Raw genomic sequence first — 17,814 nt, forward strand, 5'->3', positions numbered from 1 at the left:
ATATCCGTGTAAACTTGATTCTCGGATTTCTGTAACACGACCATTTTTGTGTCCAAATAACTTTCCAAAGAACAACAAAAATTAAAATAAATAAAAATTTCTACCCTTTCTGTTATTCTCTGGTACTGAGAAATGCTCGAAACGGTTCCTGAAAAATAGTTTCAAACTTACAGTTGTCATAGGGACGTTTAGTGACGAGTTGCATGACGACAAGTTTTAAAAGCGAACTAAAATGGTCTGCGCCCGCAGTCTGACTTCGCTTTGAGTCTGAAAGCCTACCAACGCTGACCGTTATATCGTTAAGTTGTTTATTTTTAGAACTAATAATAATCAGAGATTAGGGGAGTGCGTTCGACCCAAGATAGGTACCCAAGATAAGGCTAGCAAGCGTAATCAGAAAATTTAAAACGACCGCGCGTGCAACATCAGTGAAGCGCGCATCCAACATCACTTGAAACTATCAGAAAAACAATCTCAACCCAACAGTTCACGAGGCAGCACAACAGGGCAAACTCGAAAACGGAAACCTAAGAAGTATCGTGGAAACAGAATCCAGTTCCAGATCGGTATCGTGTAAACAGAAGACCGACTCGGTCTGGTTTTCGGAACTTCCCCTCCCACACCCAATAAGAGCGCGCGCTTTTGAACCTTTTTCAAGTGGTTCATAGCCTGTATAAGTAGCAAGCGTTCCTGTATTTTGGCCGAGAGAAAATCGAGGGAGGGAAAAGAAGATTAAAAGGGGTGGTGGTAAAATGCGGAACACTTTTTATTTGTAAAGAACGCTTGTAACTCAGACTAACCTGGTTAACATATTGAGTATTTTGTAATATAGGTACCTCTATTTTTGTATATAAATAATTTGATACAAATTCACTTAAATGGGGATCAGTATTAAACTTTCTTAAAAACCATTGTTCAATATTAATTGTAGCTAGCTAAACTGTCACATTTTATTGACATAACAATCAAGTTAATATACGACTGTACCTTATTGCCAACATAAATTAATTCCCAATTCCTGCTATGAGTCATGCCTGCAGGGAATTGCAGTACTAAGTTGTAATCAACAAACCAAGTCCCAGACTTGGCCGACATTGAATACAACTACCATGATTCCCTGCAGGCAAATTAATTTTCATAGAGGAAATTGGGCATTGGTGATTTTGACTTCATTATTAATCTATACACTATACACTACTATATGCACTACTACTATACACTGCAGTTAATCACTATTTAAAACCCCTTATCCACAATTAATGTAATCTTAATAATAACAAAAAAATGCAAAATTCAAACCCTATAATGAATATTTCTTCAAACCCATCTTGTCAAACCACACATTGATTAATATATATGTAATGGTAATACAGTCAAACCTCTCCTTATGGATACCTCATGTGAGTTCTTTTGACATAAATTTGGCCAATCTTCCCAAAGTGAGCTCAAGAACATTAAAAATGTTAAGGGCAGTTCACCTGGTCCCAGAGAAACTAGAGTTTAGTCTATGAGAATTTTTACCTCTTAGCCTACAATACGGACACCTCCATAATGCAGACAATTAGCACTGGCCCATTGGTGTCAATATAACTCAGCCAATAGCATATTGTAAAAAATATACCTATAAATCAATTGTAAAAATAATCTATTTACTATTAAAGTGATTTGTGTGGTAATAAACCACAGGATGCATGTAAACTAAATTGTAAGTAAATGATATATTATTATTATGGCAGTGGCGGATCCAGGGAAGGGGCCCAGGGGGGCGGGCCCCCACCTTGTTTTTTCGGAAATAGCACATTTTCTTTAAAGTGCAGGAATTATCTTTGCAGAATTCAACATTTATAGTCAAGCTTTTAAAAGCGGGCCCCCTCCTTAGCTGAAGGTCTGGATCCGCCACTGTATAAGTACTTACTGCAATCAGTGAGTGTTAAAGCCACAAGCTTAAAAGAGTGTGGGCTCAGCAATAGGACTTGACCCAGTACCAGATCCAGACCTTCAACTAAGTGGGGGGCCCAATCATCCAAACCCTGGAAAAAGGAGGGCTCAAAAAAATTTTAGGGCCCTACAGGCCTAAAAATAAGGTGGGGGCCCAGGCCCCCTAGATGTGCCACTGTAACCTACAATGAGCCCATAACACCGTCCACTCATAACATGCCCTATATAGTGTGTATGAAACAAACAAAAAAAAAGATATTAAGTATTCATGGTCTGTTGATGTATGAGTACATGAAAATTGAAAATTACAAAACTTTGTCTACCGATATATAAATTATGTCCAGTGTGTTAGTAGTGGTGTTAGAGGGGGGGGGGGGGGGGGAGGTCAGGAATGTTTTTGCTTCCTTTTTTGTTCCAGTTCCCGCCCTTCCATAGCAGATCCTGCCTCTTTGTGCTATACATTTCTTTTGCAAAATAATTATCTTACAAAGATTTTCTCGATTTTTTCTCCAGTTCTGGCCACCTTGGGAATCCTGCTACCCGTCCTCTTTTCTCCTACCTTCCACACCCCTCCCACCCACTCTTATTCCAGGCTCCCCCCTGTCCCCTCCACTTACTATACAGCCACACATTATTTTATGGCTGTAGGTACATCCTGCTTTTTAAGGTCTGAAGATAAACTTGTGGTCATTTCCCCTGGCTCGTAGACTGTAGTTGTGCTTGTAACAGGTTTGTTTGCCATCCAAGAGAGATACATGTTCCAGCAGAGAGCCACCGCCTGAACAAAATTAGCACGGTGTTGAAGAGGGACAAATGTAAAGTTGACGGCCTGTACAAATGGCCAGACTTTGTAAGCTGTGAATATAGTCTTCAGATATCTTTCCTGAAGTAGTAGCTTTAATTCATTAAGATCTTTTCCAGCCAATGTGGTTGATAGACTATAGAAGAAGAATATTATAAAAGGCCCATAAATAGTCTGATCTACTATCAATTTCTTTACAATCTGTATCTTGGATGTGGGCGGTATAAAACGTTCCAGGGTTAGAAACCATGTCCTTTGAATAGGTCCGACAATTACTCCCATTACAAACATTCGTAGTGTTCTTCTACCACTGTGATGTGATCCTTTCTTTTCAACAAATTGCTGGGTAAGGATGTCACTTGTTGTAAACATCATAGCTGAAGAAAGAAGAAATTATTGAATAGTTTTAATGCTGGCCTTTGCAGGCCAAGGCAGGCACGGGCTAAAACCCAAAACATATCAAAACCAAACCACCTGAAACGAAAAGATTGAAACAAAGGAAACCACTGAATGACCAAACTGGATGAAATAAGCAAAACAAAACATTAACAAGATCACCAATCAGGGACGGCGGAGCCGGGGGGGGGGGGCTGGAGGGGCTTTAACCCCACCCCCGCCCCTCGTTTTCCGAAAAAAAAATAAAGACTTTCTAAGAGAAGAGTCTATTAAGCCCCCCACTTCAAGTCACTAGTCAGCCCCCCCCCCCCCCCCAACCTGGAAAAATGTTCCACCGTCCCTGCCAATAGTATAAAAGGTCACATTAGCTTGATCAATGTGCAGTGTCATTATAAACAGGATGCAAGTTTTCTTAAACAGTCACTGTGTGTCTACGGAAGCTTTATCCTCCACAAATCGTCATGACTGTAGTTAAGATAAGATAAGATAAGATAACTTTATTTATACAGGGTTTTTCCATCAGTCAATTAAGTTACTGGACTATCTACCTATCTAACTAACTACAAAAATTTAATAACCATTGCATTGATAAACTTCTGACAGAATTGGTCATGATGCTTCAGGCCTAATAAAGAACTGCTTCGGCATGTGATTTTTGAACAGCTTTTTTATAATATATGCTGAAATGATTTTGGCTAGGATATCTTCAACGAAAACTAAATATGTACTGCCTTCTATGTTCTGCACGAACACATTTTATGGGGTTGTCATGGCAAAAAATCCATATTCTAATTCTTCGTTTCTTTGGTAAAGAAGTATCTGTGCGATCTGAAATTAAACATCCAATTTTGGATTCTCCCAAAGACACACACCCTAACTTGAATGCCCTGTGTAACATAGTAACCGTTTTGAAATAAAATTCTGACTCTCAAATGATTATTATTATTTCAATCTGTTGACAGATTAAAATAACTGTTTACAGAAACCGGCGTGTACAGAAACCGGTCTTGGCAAAAGTCACGCAAGCATAAACGTATATAAATCTACAAATCCTTTGTAAAAGAAGGCGAAATAATTGAACCAGAATATAACCGTTTGCTGATATATCAAGTATAAAGACCATACATATTTCAGAAATTTCATTTTGCGAACATCGGATTCTTATAATGATAAACAAACTTCAGCTTGTTTCCAAAATGGCGGGACGTGTGTTGAACCGTGAAAAGGAACACGTGAACAATTTTCATTCTGGGAAACTAGAACACATCTATTAATTATCATACCTGTGGTCATCGTTTGAGTTCTCCAAGGATGGGTGAGGAGATATCTTTGATATGTTGCCCATAATTTCGAGAAGAACCTCATGGTATTTCTACTTCTCACGGCTTTGTTGTTGCTAGCAGGCGTTCGATTTTCTGCTTTAGCTAGGAGATTGGGGCCAAGTCTTATTTGTTTCGTTCCCAGGCTTGCGCGAACGGAAAAATATATTTTCTTTGTTTCTTTCCGGATCCTTCCCCTCTTTTGCTTCGATTTGCTGATTTGAGCTCATCGGTGAAACAGTGTGAATGTTTTCTGTGTTTTATATGTAAAAATAGAACTGTATTGTCTGTATATATTACTTTTATTCTGCTGCAGATCAGAATTTTTCGCACAGATCGGATAGAATAAATAGGAACCTCGAATTTTGTCAACTGACCGGTCCGTATTGGATAAGTAATACCTCAAGGTATTTTATCAAATCTAAAGACATGACATAAAATCCAAAAATCTGAAAGTGAGTCTAATCATAAATACAGGTTATAAGACAGATGTATCTCCGAGTCTAAGTGGGGAGGGGTGGGGATATAAACCACTCACTGTATGTAACAACAGGTTGTGTTTACGATATTTTGAAAATACAAGAGTTTATAAGATCTTCCATCATCACCATTCTTGTCTGGAGGGAATATAAAAAGGTATGGTTTTTATTAACTTTTGTTTAATACTTATAATTTTGGAATTATTTATTTTGAAACTATGTTTTCTGGCGATTTGTAAGAATTTATTGATAGCGCTTTGATGATCTCGACGCAACAGACCATGATTACGAACTTGTATTTTATTTTTCAATCAAAAGCCTGCAAGGAGATGGATCCGGAGTTAACGGCGTCAGAAATATAAAACCAAACTAGCATTTTAAGAGAAAGTCAGTAGTCAAGTCTCCGTTGTAGAGCAGTTAAGCAAAAAAATAGTAGTTATATGTCTGAGCATTTCAGCAACACGCCGGTTTTCTTCTGGTGACCTGTCGCGCGGTTGGTTCGAGATTGACCTCCATAGTACTGTCACCAGAAGTTTGCAAAAACAAAAAGTTTTAAAAGGATCGTTCCCGTAACTTACTAGCGGCCAAGTACTGATACAAAATCACGAGAAATTATAAAGGAATAAAAAATAATCGTTTTATCGTAGCGAATATTGTCTTAATTACCGAAGTTACTCTGCGTCGCCAGAGGCTCAATAGCGTCACACCCCCGAGCAGCATTGGTCGCGACTTGCGCTTAGAAATAGCAACCAAAAGTGTGAGGCAAAACTGCCATAGATAGACTAGAAATGCGCAGAAAATGACGTCAATCAAGTGGACGAACACGGAGAAAGAGGATCTCGCATTGCAGTGGTAACAAAGTGGGAGCTGAAAGCAACTAGTGAATTTAATACCCCTCGAATCTTTTTATAACAATTAAAAATTAATTTTGAGTGGCTAATAAATGATGATGATGATGATGATAATGATAATGATGATGATGATGATGATGATGATGATGATATTGTAGACAAGCTGTATTTTAATAAACGATTTATCTATCCCGATGATGACGATGATGATGATTTACTTTCAGGATGACCAGTCAAGACTGCCGAACTGAACGAAGAAAACCGAACCGAGAATACCAATGAGAGCAAAGTAGTCAACACCCCAACTGTATCTCTACCATGACAGCAAACGAGAGCGCAGAAAAGGGAAAGAATATTGTATGCTTCTTTGTCTTCGGCATTCTTTCTTTAATTTACGACGAGATTTCCTTGATAGCAGCCGAAGACATTTTAGCAGGATCAACAATCGCCACAACAACAGTAATTTTATCCATTGCTATCCCAGTTCTTGCCATCAAGCTCGCAGCACCGTGGTTTTTCCAGGGTATCTCATATTGGAAGAAAATGCTGCTCGTTGTGGTACTTTTTCTCAGTGGATTAACGACACTTGTTTGCTCGCAGTGCATCTCGGGAAGACTCGCTGGTGTTAGCGTTGTAGAGTCTGGTGTGGCTACAAGTGAAATAACTTTTCTGTCTCTTACTGCGTTCTATGAGCATATTACTGTGAGCGCTTTTGTGGCTGGTGTAGGAGTGGCGTCATTTATTGGACCTCTTTATTATACAAGTAAGTAACGATGCATCCTGGTTTGTCTAGTCCATCGGTCCATCCAGTCCCTGAACACTCTCTTTTGCGCGCCCTATAGGGGTTGAAACCAGGCCCGAGAAAACGAAAACAACCACCACCAGCAGTTTTCAGTATTTCAAAATAGCGCGAACCGAGGAAGACGTGATCTGACAGCCGGGAAGGACTGGTTCAGAATAGCCCTTAGAACATTCTAGGGAGGGGTGGGGGAAACACGTGACAGTCTCATTTCGTCTTCTTCATGATGGTTTTAATTCTCACCATAGCAAAGTAAACGGAGAGAAAGAGTAGGAAAAGAGATGGTTGAGTAAGCAAATTCCCCGATGAAGGGAAAAATCAAAACTGTCGCGTTTTCAGAACAAAAGTTGTTTTGCGTGCTACTTCCGGTTTGGTGGGGTTCGGCGCTAGGGTAACCCCTAGCGGTTAGGACTAGCCAACTCGCCTTGGGTTTCCCCCTACAAAATCAAGAAAAAACGCTGAGTAGTGACGTCAGAAGTAGTATTAATATAATTCCCACGAGTGCAAAACTCGGCATGCGCATTGTCAGGGGTTATTGTGACTGGACCAAAATCCCCTTGTGAGTGCCAATAAATTGCCCGCAAAAGATATATCTCCTCTTTCTGAAAATAAATTTCCGCGCTGCTCAATATTGGAGTGACCAGTTCGATGCTTCATTTCTGTGATAAAAATATATACAATGCATATGCATAAAATCAACGAAGGTAAATAGACCTAAATACTTAGCTAATTTCTAATAATTTTTTGCGAAGTCTTCTAACAAAGAGAATATGTTTCATTTGATTGATAGGCTTAACCACGTGGTCATGCCTCGCTCCCCGCACCACTATTATGATAACCATACCATGGCCCTTTTTGCTGCTCCTTCTCTACGCTCTCCTGGATAAAGAGCCCATCGGGAAGAAAGGGACGTTTGTTGAAAGTGAGGAGAATCCGTCTTCTGAAGGCGAACTAGAAAACGTACAAAGTATTTCATTCTCGGACAGATTGAATATAGCGAAGGATATTTTTCCATTTATTTTATTTCTCTTCATAACATACTTCGCAGAGTACATATCAAATCATGCCATTATCACAACTCTTGCGTTCCCAAACGCGCCCTTTGGACCAAGAGACCATTATCCATATTACATACTATCTTATCATATCGGCAAATTCATGGGTCGGTCACACTTGTTCCTAGTCGCTGCAGTGAGTCCTAAGCTAGTTCAATACATCAGGGTCAAACGGACGTGGATTTTAGCTTTGATTGCTCTCCTTCACGGTGTATTTTTCTTCCTAGCCTCGTGGTTTCGGTTTGTTCCGCGCGTGGAAATCATAATAGCACTGTGTATGACCGAGGGTTTCACAGCTGGGTCAATGTACCTCAATTCAGCGCACACTGTTTCTGAATTGATTGCGGATCCCGAGAGAAGAGAATTTGCACTGTGTTTGTTGACTGTTGGAAACGCCTGTGGCAAGCTAGCTGCTGGAGTGTTAGGTTTGTTTCAAGAGCCTTTACTCAAGAAACACTGTGTTGAAGAACTCAAGCTGGGCGAATATTGTTTAACAAGGCATGCGCACAAGGCAGGGTGGAATAAAAATTCGCATTGTTAGGGATTTCTTGTCTTTTATCTTGAGTCAGTCCACGACCCTCATGTTATCGGTGCTAGGGCATTCTGGGCCCGGGGGGGGGGGGGTGGGGGTACTTGGGTAAATTTTTGTTGGGTATGTGCCGCTGGCCTCTCAGAACCCCTACCCCATTATAGTCTTATTCTATGGCCAATTATAGACCCCACCTTAGTCACTTTTGGGTAAATTTAATTTTTACGACCCCAACTTAGTCACTTTCTGGGAGCTGTTTGTCAAATATTGAACAATAGCAATAAATACGGTAACATTTTTTTTCGGCGAATATTTCCGTTCATAAATTACAACTTGCCAGAGTTTTCGTACTCTCAAAATCCCAGAAAAGTGTGACCCCATTCTAGTCACCCTATAAAAAATGCTTGAAATGGCGACCCCATTATAGTCAGTCCAGTCGTGAAAATGCGACCCCATCCAGCGGCACATCCCCATTAGCCCATTTAAAGGAAGTGCCCCCCCCCCCGGGATTCTGGGCTTCCAATTCCAAGGTCGGGGCTCTCAGGAGTTGTCACCATATTGGAATGGCTAGAAGAACCCCCATTAAAAAATCCTAAAAATAGCACATGCATTTTTAACAGGCCATTTCTTGTTCGTTTACGCACTGCAATTTTAGCTGATGCAGTTTCGGTACATTATCTAACGATTAATGCGAAAAAAAATCGTAAGATGGCAGGCGAAAAAAAAAAAAAAGAAAGAAGGACTAGGCCAGCAGAGGGGAAGGAATCTTTGTCTCTTTATTTCTTGTTCAGTCTTTCACACATATTCCTCGTTATCTGAGAGCACAAAAGAGGAGGGGGAGGGGGGGGGGGGGGGGGGGGGGGGGGGGGAGGGGGGGAGATCGTCAATATGCCTATGCTCCACCTGGGGCTAAGGGCTTGAGTGAGTGAGTGTCATGTAACAATGAAAAAAAATAAAATAAAAACCAACAAAACAATTGTGTGAATTCATCGATATGCTTTGCACCTTCAATCTCATTGTTTACAAAAGGTAAAGGTAATTTATTTTATGTCAAGCACACAGGGAATGGTTTCGCAATCTCCCGAGCCACTAGCCTCCATGCAGTCGTTCTTTGGGGCGATCGTGTTTAACGACTGCATGGGAGGCTACTGAGCTACAGGCTCACAATAAAAATGTTTCAATTGACAATTTAGGTACTTAGAATAAATGAAATAATATTAAAAAGATTTTAGAAATACATATTAAAAATACAATATATACAGTATTTCTTTTATTCCAAACATCAACAAGATGAATATTTAAGATATTATAAATAATTTTAATTAATAGTATCAGAAGATCTTTTTGGGTTTCTGATAATACACAAAAATAATTGATATTATTATCTACATCAGTTCCCTGTAACCTTTGCAACGCAGCAGTTATTAATATATTTTTCCTTTATTTGGATGGTCACAATTGGGCTGATAGTCTCTCTGCGGATGAAGACTATCGTGTCACATGATCAGTTTGAACCAATCAGAATCAGAGAAAATATATAACTACATGTATAACAGGTGATAGAAATCAGGAGCAAATAATTTCCTGACAATTTCCTTCAGATAATGATTTACAATTATTTCTCTACACGAGTTACAGTAAAAACCCGCGTATAAGAACCTGCTTTTTTAGAGTTTGGCAAAACAGGTTCTTATATTTTGGGGTACTTACTGGCATTTTTTAGCTTCCCTGTGCAATTCTTGATCTCTAAAGACATCATTTTTGATAAAATACAGTTATTGTATTATAAATAAAATAGTTTAACCCCACATATAAGAACCTTTTGGGGTATTAAGGAAGCAAATTTCTGCCAGGAGGTTCTTAATTTCTAGGTTCTTATACGCGGGTTTTTAATGTAGTATTGGTAATTAAATGGTGATGAGTGAAATTAGGAAATAATTTCATGTGCGTTTTGTCAAAATGCTATTAGAATTTTGACACAATGCAAGAAAAATTATTTCCTAATTTCCAAGTATACCATTTGATTACATTTTAAATTATATCATAGGTAATATCATAGGTAATACTGAATGCAAGTATTGCTTCTTGCCTGGGTTAAGACATATAATATAACTTTCTCTAATAATTTTATACACGTATAATACAAAACAACACAAACTAAAATATTCTTTGCCTCAATCCATGTTGTCTCACTCACAGAGACATCCTTTTTGGTTTGTTTGTCACACAAGCCAAATTAAATGAAGGGTCTTCATAGGGGTGATATAACAGCTGGCCATTTGCTCTTTTTCAATATTTCCTCAGAAAATGCATCATTTAAATATTGTCCACAGAAAGAAATTAGACTAGATTGCAGACTACCCAGCCACTTTTTTGCATCTCATTGCATAACAAAAGTGCCTAGTGTTACAACTGTAAGCCTCGTTCTTTAAAGCGTTCGGACACAAGTAAATGGCCGGGCATTCAGACTGCAATCAGTACAGAAATTATTTTAACAATCAAACATTTTATTGCGGTTTTCAGTGATATGCGAACTCTGAAATTCAATCCTGCACCAACGGTTTATGCTTTTGCTGCCATCAATCATCTGTTGTTGGTAATGGACCTCTCAGGAAACAGAAGTTCACTTCAACTGGGTCAAAAGGTCACATCTGTCAGTTGTAATTATTGGAGGATTTTGATCCATTTTGTTTGTTTCTGTTTTTCATGATTTGTTGGCTATGACCATAATTATGATTGACGGCAGCAAAAAACACAATAACAACTAACAATTATTGTTAGTTGGATTTTAAAATCCAGAGTTCACATTTCACTGAAAACCAACACTTAACTGAGTCTTCACATAATAATTTTCTTGTTGCTTGGAAAATTTCTATAACCAATGAGTCAACTTCTTCAACAGTTCATATGTACAGTTAATGATTCCCCAGGATACTAAAGCCCTTGTGTAGTTAAGAGATACTCCATAAAACAGTCGCCGTACTTTTCTTCCCCGCTCATTGAATACCATGGTAAAAGCTTTCACACCGTTCACAAATTCCCCTCCAAGTTGCTTTTGCATTTGACTTTTAACAACATTAATTGGGAAGAACAAAGTACTTAGACAGGCACCTAAAACAGCTCCACTGACAAAATCATTGACAGAATTCCCAATATGAGTCTTTGCTTCAGGCAGGGCTGATTTTATTGGACCCCTCAGTCCGAAAAATAACACATTGGACGGACCATTCCTACACAGTATTGGTGTAAGACCACGATAATATTCACGAAATCCATACGTTCCTACAACTTTGAAAGCATGAAATGTGTTCACGAACCTCTCATTATGCCCACGGTGAGACAGTAACGTTTGTATTCGTTCAAATGGCGTTAAGATCGCTTCCACACTTCCAGCTAGCATTGCAGCTGAAGCATTGGTTGTAACCGAAGACACGCCGGGAAAATTACGAGAAAGTTCTTTTTGAAACTTGTGGTATGCACCGAACATAATAGACAGTGAAGTTCCTTTTTGCATCAACGGAGGACCAACTCCACGATAAAGGTTCGAGACTCCTTCTTTTAAGACCTGGCGTAACGCTTTACGAAATCTTAACCCTTCAACTTGCTGTCGAAACATCACTTTGTAGGCGGGAAACGTTGCAAGGATATTCGTGGCTGCAGCTCCGGCCCCACAAACGAAATCAGGCCAGTCTCTCTCATCCTTTCTTCCTGGATCTGTAGAAGACCTTTCTGCAGACTGTGCCGAGTTTAAAGCCATTACAAGAATGACTTTTTCCCAAAGAAATTCTATTCCACGATGTGCAGCTCGCCGGCCATATTATTTACAACCGCCATATTGGATTTATCAATTAGGTCCCATAGTGCATTGCTGTAGTGTTTTGACGTCATGACAACAGTGTGAGGGTAAAACAATATGGCGGTCTGATCAGTTCGGAGATGTGATCGTTTTACGCAATATTACGGAGCATTTATTGATGATATGGCAAGCAATACGATTTATAAAAGGTCAAGTTGAACGTTAAAGTGATATTTACGTTATGTCTGGTGTATTGGACTCGCCAAATCAGCTTATAACCACTTTGGATGAAGAAGGTCTTCAAGAACTGTACACTTGGATTGATGAAATCAATTTATCTCGTCCAAAGCGTAACATTTGGAGAGATTTCAGCGATGGAGGTAGATATAATGTTTTATTTTTTCTTCTGTGTCTTGTAACAATCAAGTACTTAATAGCTGAAATAAGTGAAATCTTACGATGTCTGTCAAAATACATGGTTCAAAATTAATATAGTGCTACTGTTAATTTTTATAGCATGAAATATCAGAACGACTACGTATCTATCAATAACAAAATTGTTTGTTGACAAACCTGTCATTACTGTGGAAGTTTGGATAAATATTTTCTTACCTTAATATTAGTTTGTTGTAAAAAGTTTTCAGGAGTCATCCATTTTAATATTTTTCTTTCAGTACTCGTCGCAGAAATTGTTGGACACTTTCTACCTAAAATGGTGGAGATTCACAACTATTCTTCAGCAAGTTCACAAGCCCAGAAGCTGACCAACTGGGATACACTCAACAGTAAGTGTGGAGAGAGCTACAGTATTCAGCATTTTCTTTCCCATTGTGTTGTTCAGGCAATCAGTGATGAACATGCTCATGTTTAAATTAAGGACTACTGTACTGGTCTGAAGTCATCTGTTGATAGATCAGTTTCAAAAATAGTTTTTGATTGTAGTCGGCATGAGAAAGAGAATGGCCATTTAACATTTCCTGCAAAATAAAATAAATAAAAGGTGTTTAATTACCATTGGAGTACTGAGTGACCTGGGACCCAGAATGACGATCAGTCATGGTCGCGCACGTTTCATGCACTGGTCACCATTATAGAACCGTATTTCTCGAGCCCCCCCCCCCCTCGTAGCGCCATGAAATGGCCCCCCCCCCCCCCGCCCCGGCCGCTAGTCTTGTTTTCAAACTCTTGCTGGAAAAAATTTTTGGAACAAATAAAGAATCATGGTTTGTGATATCTCTCCTCTGCAGAGGCTCCAAAGGGAAATTTATATAAATTTCCTTCTCCCCAATCTCCCCGGATGCGGCAAAGAAACCTCTGCAGAAATGAAAGGTTTAATAAAAACCATAAAAAAATGTCATTTCACAATTCTCATGGAAAAGTCAATTCATGGCTCACAGCTTATGTAACCAAATCATGTGTCATGAGAAAAAAAAGCCAGTTTAAATAGACCATATTCGTATTCTCGGTATTTGACTGGAACTAGCTTGCAATTGAGGCTGATGCGGGGGGGGGGGGGGGGGGAACATTAAAAACAGCTTCATGTTATTTGCATTTGAAAAGATTACCCGCATCAGCCTCCATTGCAAGCTAGTTCCAGTCCAATATCGAGAATACGAATATGGTCTATTCACAGGAAAAAAGAAGCTTAGCAGATCACAAAGAAACCCTTAACCACCCTCTAATAAGTTGCAGTTACACTTTAAGGGGTCATGAATGGTGCCTCAAAATGTCGCAGTGCTCGCAAAATTTTAGTAGGTGCCCGTTTGCTCTTGCTCGCACATTTTTACAAGTGCTCACATGCTCGGTTTTTGGTGGGGTAGCTTTTTGAAAAGTGCTCGTTGCTCGCAAGGCTAATTTTTGTCAATGCTCGTGCTCGCAAAGAAAAACGCTGTGCTCGCATGCTCGCAAATGCTCGCAAAGACCATTTGATACCCAGTACTTTACATACAATCATTGAAGATTTTTGATGTCATTTGTCTTTCAGGAAAGGTGTTGTCTAAACTAAGCTATACTGTCCCCAAGACAACTGTTAAGGATGTAGCTGAATGCAAACCAGGAGTGATAGAAGTAGTACTGGCAAATCTGAGAATGAAAGTAAGTTTTAGCGATTTTCTTTTCTTATATTTACAAATTTATTTATAGAGTTATGACAATTGGATTATTTTACTTACCGGGTATTTCAATATGAAAGCACTGGAAACAATGTCATACTCATTCATCTCATTTTTAACACAGAAAAGTATCGCTTGGATACCAAAAGATGAGTGAAGGAGCCATATTCAATGTTATGTTACCCTTCTTTTACTTTGTTTAATATGATCCAGTTTGAGTTCAGTTCAACACTACTGTATGCGATGAAACTTAAAGTTTTTCTTTCTGATGCCAATATTATTGTATAAAAATTCATTTGAATTTGCTTTTAAAAGGAAGATTTCTTTTTTTTTTCTACTATTATGCATTAAGTTTAAGTCTGTTGAGTTTGGATATTGAACGCTGTGTATTTTAATTTAGATTGAGAAGTACATTGCTAAAAAGAAAGCTGACAGTTTACGGAAGCAACAGCAAGTGTATGATGAGTTCTCTCCCAATGGACCAATCTCTGATCATGAACCATACATGTATGATGATGGACAGGCATATCTAGGTAAGAAGGTATCATTTGATTATTATTGACAACCCAAATGCACTAGCGAGTTTACAATATTAAGCTTAGTACTCTTTAAGTTGTTGTTCTAGAGCTGGTTATACTAGGGACAGGGTTGACTTAAGAGTCCATATAAAGACTACATATCACGATAAAAATCTCAAGATTGAATCAGAATTCTTGTTTCTTGTTGTGATTTGTATTGTTTGATTGGACTCTTTTCCTTCTAACTTCAATTTCAAGTCCATCACTTAAAGTGTAAACCTGTCATTGTCTTACATTGTATTAGGCTTGTCCTCAGAATTGTATTCTACAAATTCAAAGTCTTCTGACCAGGAAAATGCTTTCCTAACCATTTTCAAGTGCCGCATACCACACCTCAGAATTAGTAAATCTTCGCCTGTAACTAGCAAGTCAATTCCTTCAGTTTTACCAGAGGAGTTGGTTATTTCCAAAAACTTTAACTGAATTATATTATTATTTTTTATCTCACAGGCCCAGAAAATAACTATGGTTACCCCTTTAATACTGGTTATTCACAACAGCGGAATCCAGTAAATGATGTGAGTAAAAATTGGTTTCAGTATTCATTTGAATGGTTATTTATTTACAATTTCATGTACTGATTACTAAAAATTTGCAATCAAACTAATTTCAGCAACAGGGTACAGGCCCCTATGGGTCGCAGCCATATCAGTCTGGTCCGGTCCCTTATTCAGGCCCAGACAAGAGCAGTGGTGACAGCCCCAGAGGTGCTAATACTCGACACAGGAGCAAGGACGGTAAAGGCGGGGCTTACGCTGGACCTCTTGGTGAGAAATCAAAGCTTGCTCCTGTTAATCAAGGAAAAGGGTAAGTGGACAGGAATTTGGTTATTTTGGTGCTGTAAAAAAATTGAGCACTACCTCCTTCTCTGTAGTACGACTTTTTTTTAGACAAGTTTTCTCACTTCAATACCCAGGATCAGCTATTTAACCAACACATTCTACAATTTGATTATACTTTCCTCTATAGAGTTTTAAACCCCCCCCCCCCCCTGCCCCCTAGAAATTAGTTGCCCTCTTTTCCTTTGCTTTTGTGATTGTTTTTTGAACTAAATTATAAGATAAGCCAAGTCATATATTTTGTGATTAACCTCTTTAGTACTAATTTTTATTTGTCAATCAATCTTACCACATGGTTTAAATAAGTTTAAAGTTTTTGGTTCTTATTTTCTCTGTAGGCATAAAGTTCCTCGCTCTCAGTCGTATCAAGATGTCAATGGCTCAACAGATCCTAGATTATTACTGGAAGAAAAAGAACAAGCTTTGCTTGCATCACAGGAAACTGTACAGGTGATAAGAACTGTACAAGTTTGCTCTTCAGAATGTAACTTTGCTTAGGGGAGCTAGGATTTATTTATTTATTTATTTTTATTTGGCTTTAGAAACTAATGATCGAATGAATTTTATTTTGTACTGCAGTATGTTTAATTTCTGCCTTAAAAGGAAAAGAACTTACATAATTGTGTACATTTACTGTATTTAATTGATTAAGTGCCCAACCTCGAATATGCGCCAGATCCCTGTTATGTAGGTAGGAAAAAAGCGCCCAGCCTTGAATAAGCACCCCTTGAATAAGCACCCCCCCCCCCCCAAAAAAAGTGTTGTCTGTAGATGACTGCTGCCTAGTTATGTCAGTATTGAAAAATAATATTTAAAATACCCGGTCTGACTTGTTCTTTTTTATTTTTCCCCAGATTTTAAATGTAAAAATTCGAAGACTTGAACACTTACTGCACTTAAAGGATTTAAGAATAGAAGACCTGACCAAAAGACTGCAGCAGGTGACACAGCCGCCGCCACGGCAACTACCCCCTCAGGCAAACCCTCCCCACCCCCCTACTGTGGATCCACAGATACCATCCATGCATATGCATCATCAAATTCCTCTGCCGCCGCTACATCATAATAATCCGTATAACTCACAACAGCTACAAGAACATTAGACATAAAGCAGAAATCTTCTGTTGCTGCTACATCATAATAACCCATATACTAACTCACAAGAGCTTCAAGAGCATCAGACATGCATTAGGAAGCCTCTGGCTTCTTGTACCTTCGACAAGTTCCGTATAACTCACAGCAGCTACAGTCTAGAGTAGTAGACATACAGCGAGATGTTCTGAAATTATAAACAAAAGGCATGAGCTGGCCATTCTCACTTCAAGCTGTGGAGAACTGCTTGTCTAGGGTTGAAGTACATTACTGGTAATTCTTTTCTGCTCATACAAAAGCTCAAGTTGTAATTAATTAAACACAAAAAACAAAAATGTCAAATTAATCTTATTGTATTATAGTCAGTTAGTTAAAAAGTAGTTTAGATTAATTTGATCGTACCACAGTGTAGTTTTAGACAAATATTGCAATATTATTACGAGCCACAAGAAAAAAAAAAACAGCTGTATTTTATACAACTCTCAGTATAGTTTTATGTGACATGCATTTTCGGTTTTGGCAGGTAACCTTAGGCTGTATATGTTTCTGGTAAATAAATCACAGAAAGTAAAAAAATATATATATATTAGCTGCACTAAAGCAAAATCAACAATAAGTATGCATGCCAAGAAAGGATGACTTGTCTCTCTGTTCTCTCATCAGTTAATCTAAGATCAGAATCAAATTTCTTCCAACTGCTTATCATAAATTTCTCTTATTCACTTGGGTGAATTTGTTATGTTACGGGTTAGAGGCCTATGTACATGTACAGGCAAGTCATGGGCAAGTTTAAACTGTGTAGCAATAATATCCCAGTTTTTATGTGCAGGTGACATGTAAATATATAGCAGTTATATTATTTATATTCTCATCAAGGTGTGAAAAATAAAGATGTTGTTGACTAGAACAGTATAGAAGCAAAAGAAAAGGAAGCTATGTGTATACCCAAAAGTTACCCAACTCACTGGTTTTTTTTAACAACAGAGGGCAAACATTTTGTAATCTTTGTAAACATGGGGGAAGCAGAGGCCTTTTAAAGGTACTCATATAGTGAATGTCAGTAAACTGTTTATAAAAGGGATGAAAATCAGATTACAATGGAAATCCTGATTTTTTTTCAACAAATTGATTTCTCCGAACTCTCGTTAATTTGAAGCAGAAGACGTTTCCTTTGGATTTGCTTCACTACAATTTTGCCACTGATTCAAATTCAACTCAACCTTCCACTGA

The 17,814-nt window shown here is 38.5% G+C and overlaps 4 protein-coding genes across 4 annotated transcripts; 2 read left to right on the forward strand and 2 right to left on the reverse strand.

Annotated features, from left to right (window-relative positions):
* Nucleotides 1–989: 989 nt before the first annotated feature.
* On the reverse strand, nucleotides 990–4,533 carry LOC144665891 (mitochondrial inner membrane protein Mpv17-like). The gene is made up of 2 exons (XM_078527174.1): nucleotides 4,420–4,533; nucleotides 990–3,117 (listed from the first exon to the last, which is right to left on the reverse strand). The coding sequence occupies exons 1-2, from the start codon at nucleotides 4,499–4,501 to the stop codon at nucleotides 2,570–2,572; spliced, it is 630 nt and encodes a 209-aa protein (XP_078383300.1). The 5' UTR covers nucleotides 4,502–4,533; the 3' UTR covers nucleotides 990–2,569.
* A 486-nt stretch (nucleotides 4,534–5,019) lies between these two features.
* LOC144666732 (battenin-like) lies at nucleotides 5,020–8,180 on the forward strand. The gene is made up of 3 exons (XM_078528112.1): nucleotides 5,020–5,091; nucleotides 6,010–6,548; nucleotides 7,375–8,180. The coding sequence occupies exons 2-3, from the start codon at nucleotides 6,104–6,106 to the stop codon at nucleotides 8,178–8,180; spliced, it is 1,251 nt and encodes a 416-aa protein (XP_078384238.1). The 5' UTR covers nucleotides 5,020–5,091; nucleotides 6,010–6,103.
* A 952-nt stretch (nucleotides 8,181–9,132) lies between these two features.
* Nucleotides 9,133–12,008, reverse strand: LOC144665160 (mitochondrial nicotinamide adenine dinucleotide transporter SLC25A51-like). Its single transcript, XM_078526332.1, has one exon. The coding sequence runs from the start codon at nucleotides 11,923–11,925 to the stop codon at nucleotides 11,041–11,043; it is 885 nt and encodes a 294-aa protein (XP_078382458.1). The 5' UTR covers nucleotides 11,926–12,008; the 3' UTR covers nucleotides 9,133–11,040.
* Nucleotides 12,009–12,075: 67 nt separating this feature from the next.
* On the forward strand, nucleotides 12,076–17,491 carry LOC144665154 (sperm flagellar protein 1-like). Its single transcript, XM_078526325.1, has 8 exons — nucleotides 12,076–12,344; nucleotides 12,639–12,749; nucleotides 13,949–14,058; nucleotides 14,476–14,608; nucleotides 15,104–15,171; nucleotides 15,267–15,460; nucleotides 15,831–15,942; nucleotides 16,347–17,491. Exons 1-8 carry the CDS (start codon nucleotides 12,206–12,208, stop codon nucleotides 16,593–16,595), a joined length of 1,116 nt encoding a protein of 371 aa, XP_078382451.1. The 5' UTR covers nucleotides 12,076–12,205; the 3' UTR covers nucleotides 16,596–17,491.
* Nucleotides 17,492–17,814: the final 323 nt, after the last annotated feature.

This window comes from Oculina patagonica, chromosome 9, assembly GCF_052425735.1.
Source record: "Oculina patagonica isolate OP01 chromosome 9, crgOcupat, whole genome shotgun sequence".
Taxonomy (NCBI): Eukaryota; Metazoa; Cnidaria; class Anthozoa; order Scleractinia; family Oculinidae; genus Oculina; species Oculina patagonica.

Coding starts and splice junctions, on each gene's coding strand:
- LOC144665891 (XM_078527174.1), bottom strand. CDS start 4,501: ATGAGGTTCTTCTCGAAATTATGGGCAACATATCAAAGATATCTCCTC. Junction 3,118..4,419: donor AACTCAAACGATGACCACAG/GTATGATAATTA, acceptor TTCTTTCTTCAG/CTATGATGTTTACAACAAGT.
- LOC144666732 (XM_078528112.1), top strand. CDS start 6,104: ATGACAGCAAACGAGAGCGCAGAAAAGGGAAAGAATATTGTATGCTTC. Junction 6,549..7,374: donor TGGACCTCTTTATTATACAA/GTAAGTAACGAT, acceptor TTTGATTGATAG/GCTTAACCACGTGGTCATGC.
- LOC144665160 (XM_078526332.1), bottom strand. CDS start 11,925: ATGGCTTTAAACTCGGCACAGTCTGCAGAAAGGTCTTCTACAGATCCA.
- LOC144665154 (XM_078526325.1), top strand. CDS start 12,206: ATGTCTGGTGTATTGGACTCGCCAAATCAGCTTATAACCACTTTGGAT. Junction 12,750..13,948: donor CAACTGGGATACACTCAACA/GTAAGTGTGGAG, acceptor TTTGTCTTTCAG/GAAAGGTGTTGTCTAAACTA. Junction 15,172..15,266: donor AGCGGAATCCAGTAAATGAT/GTGAGTAAAAAT, acceptor AACTAATTTCAG/CAACAGGGTACAGGCCCCTA.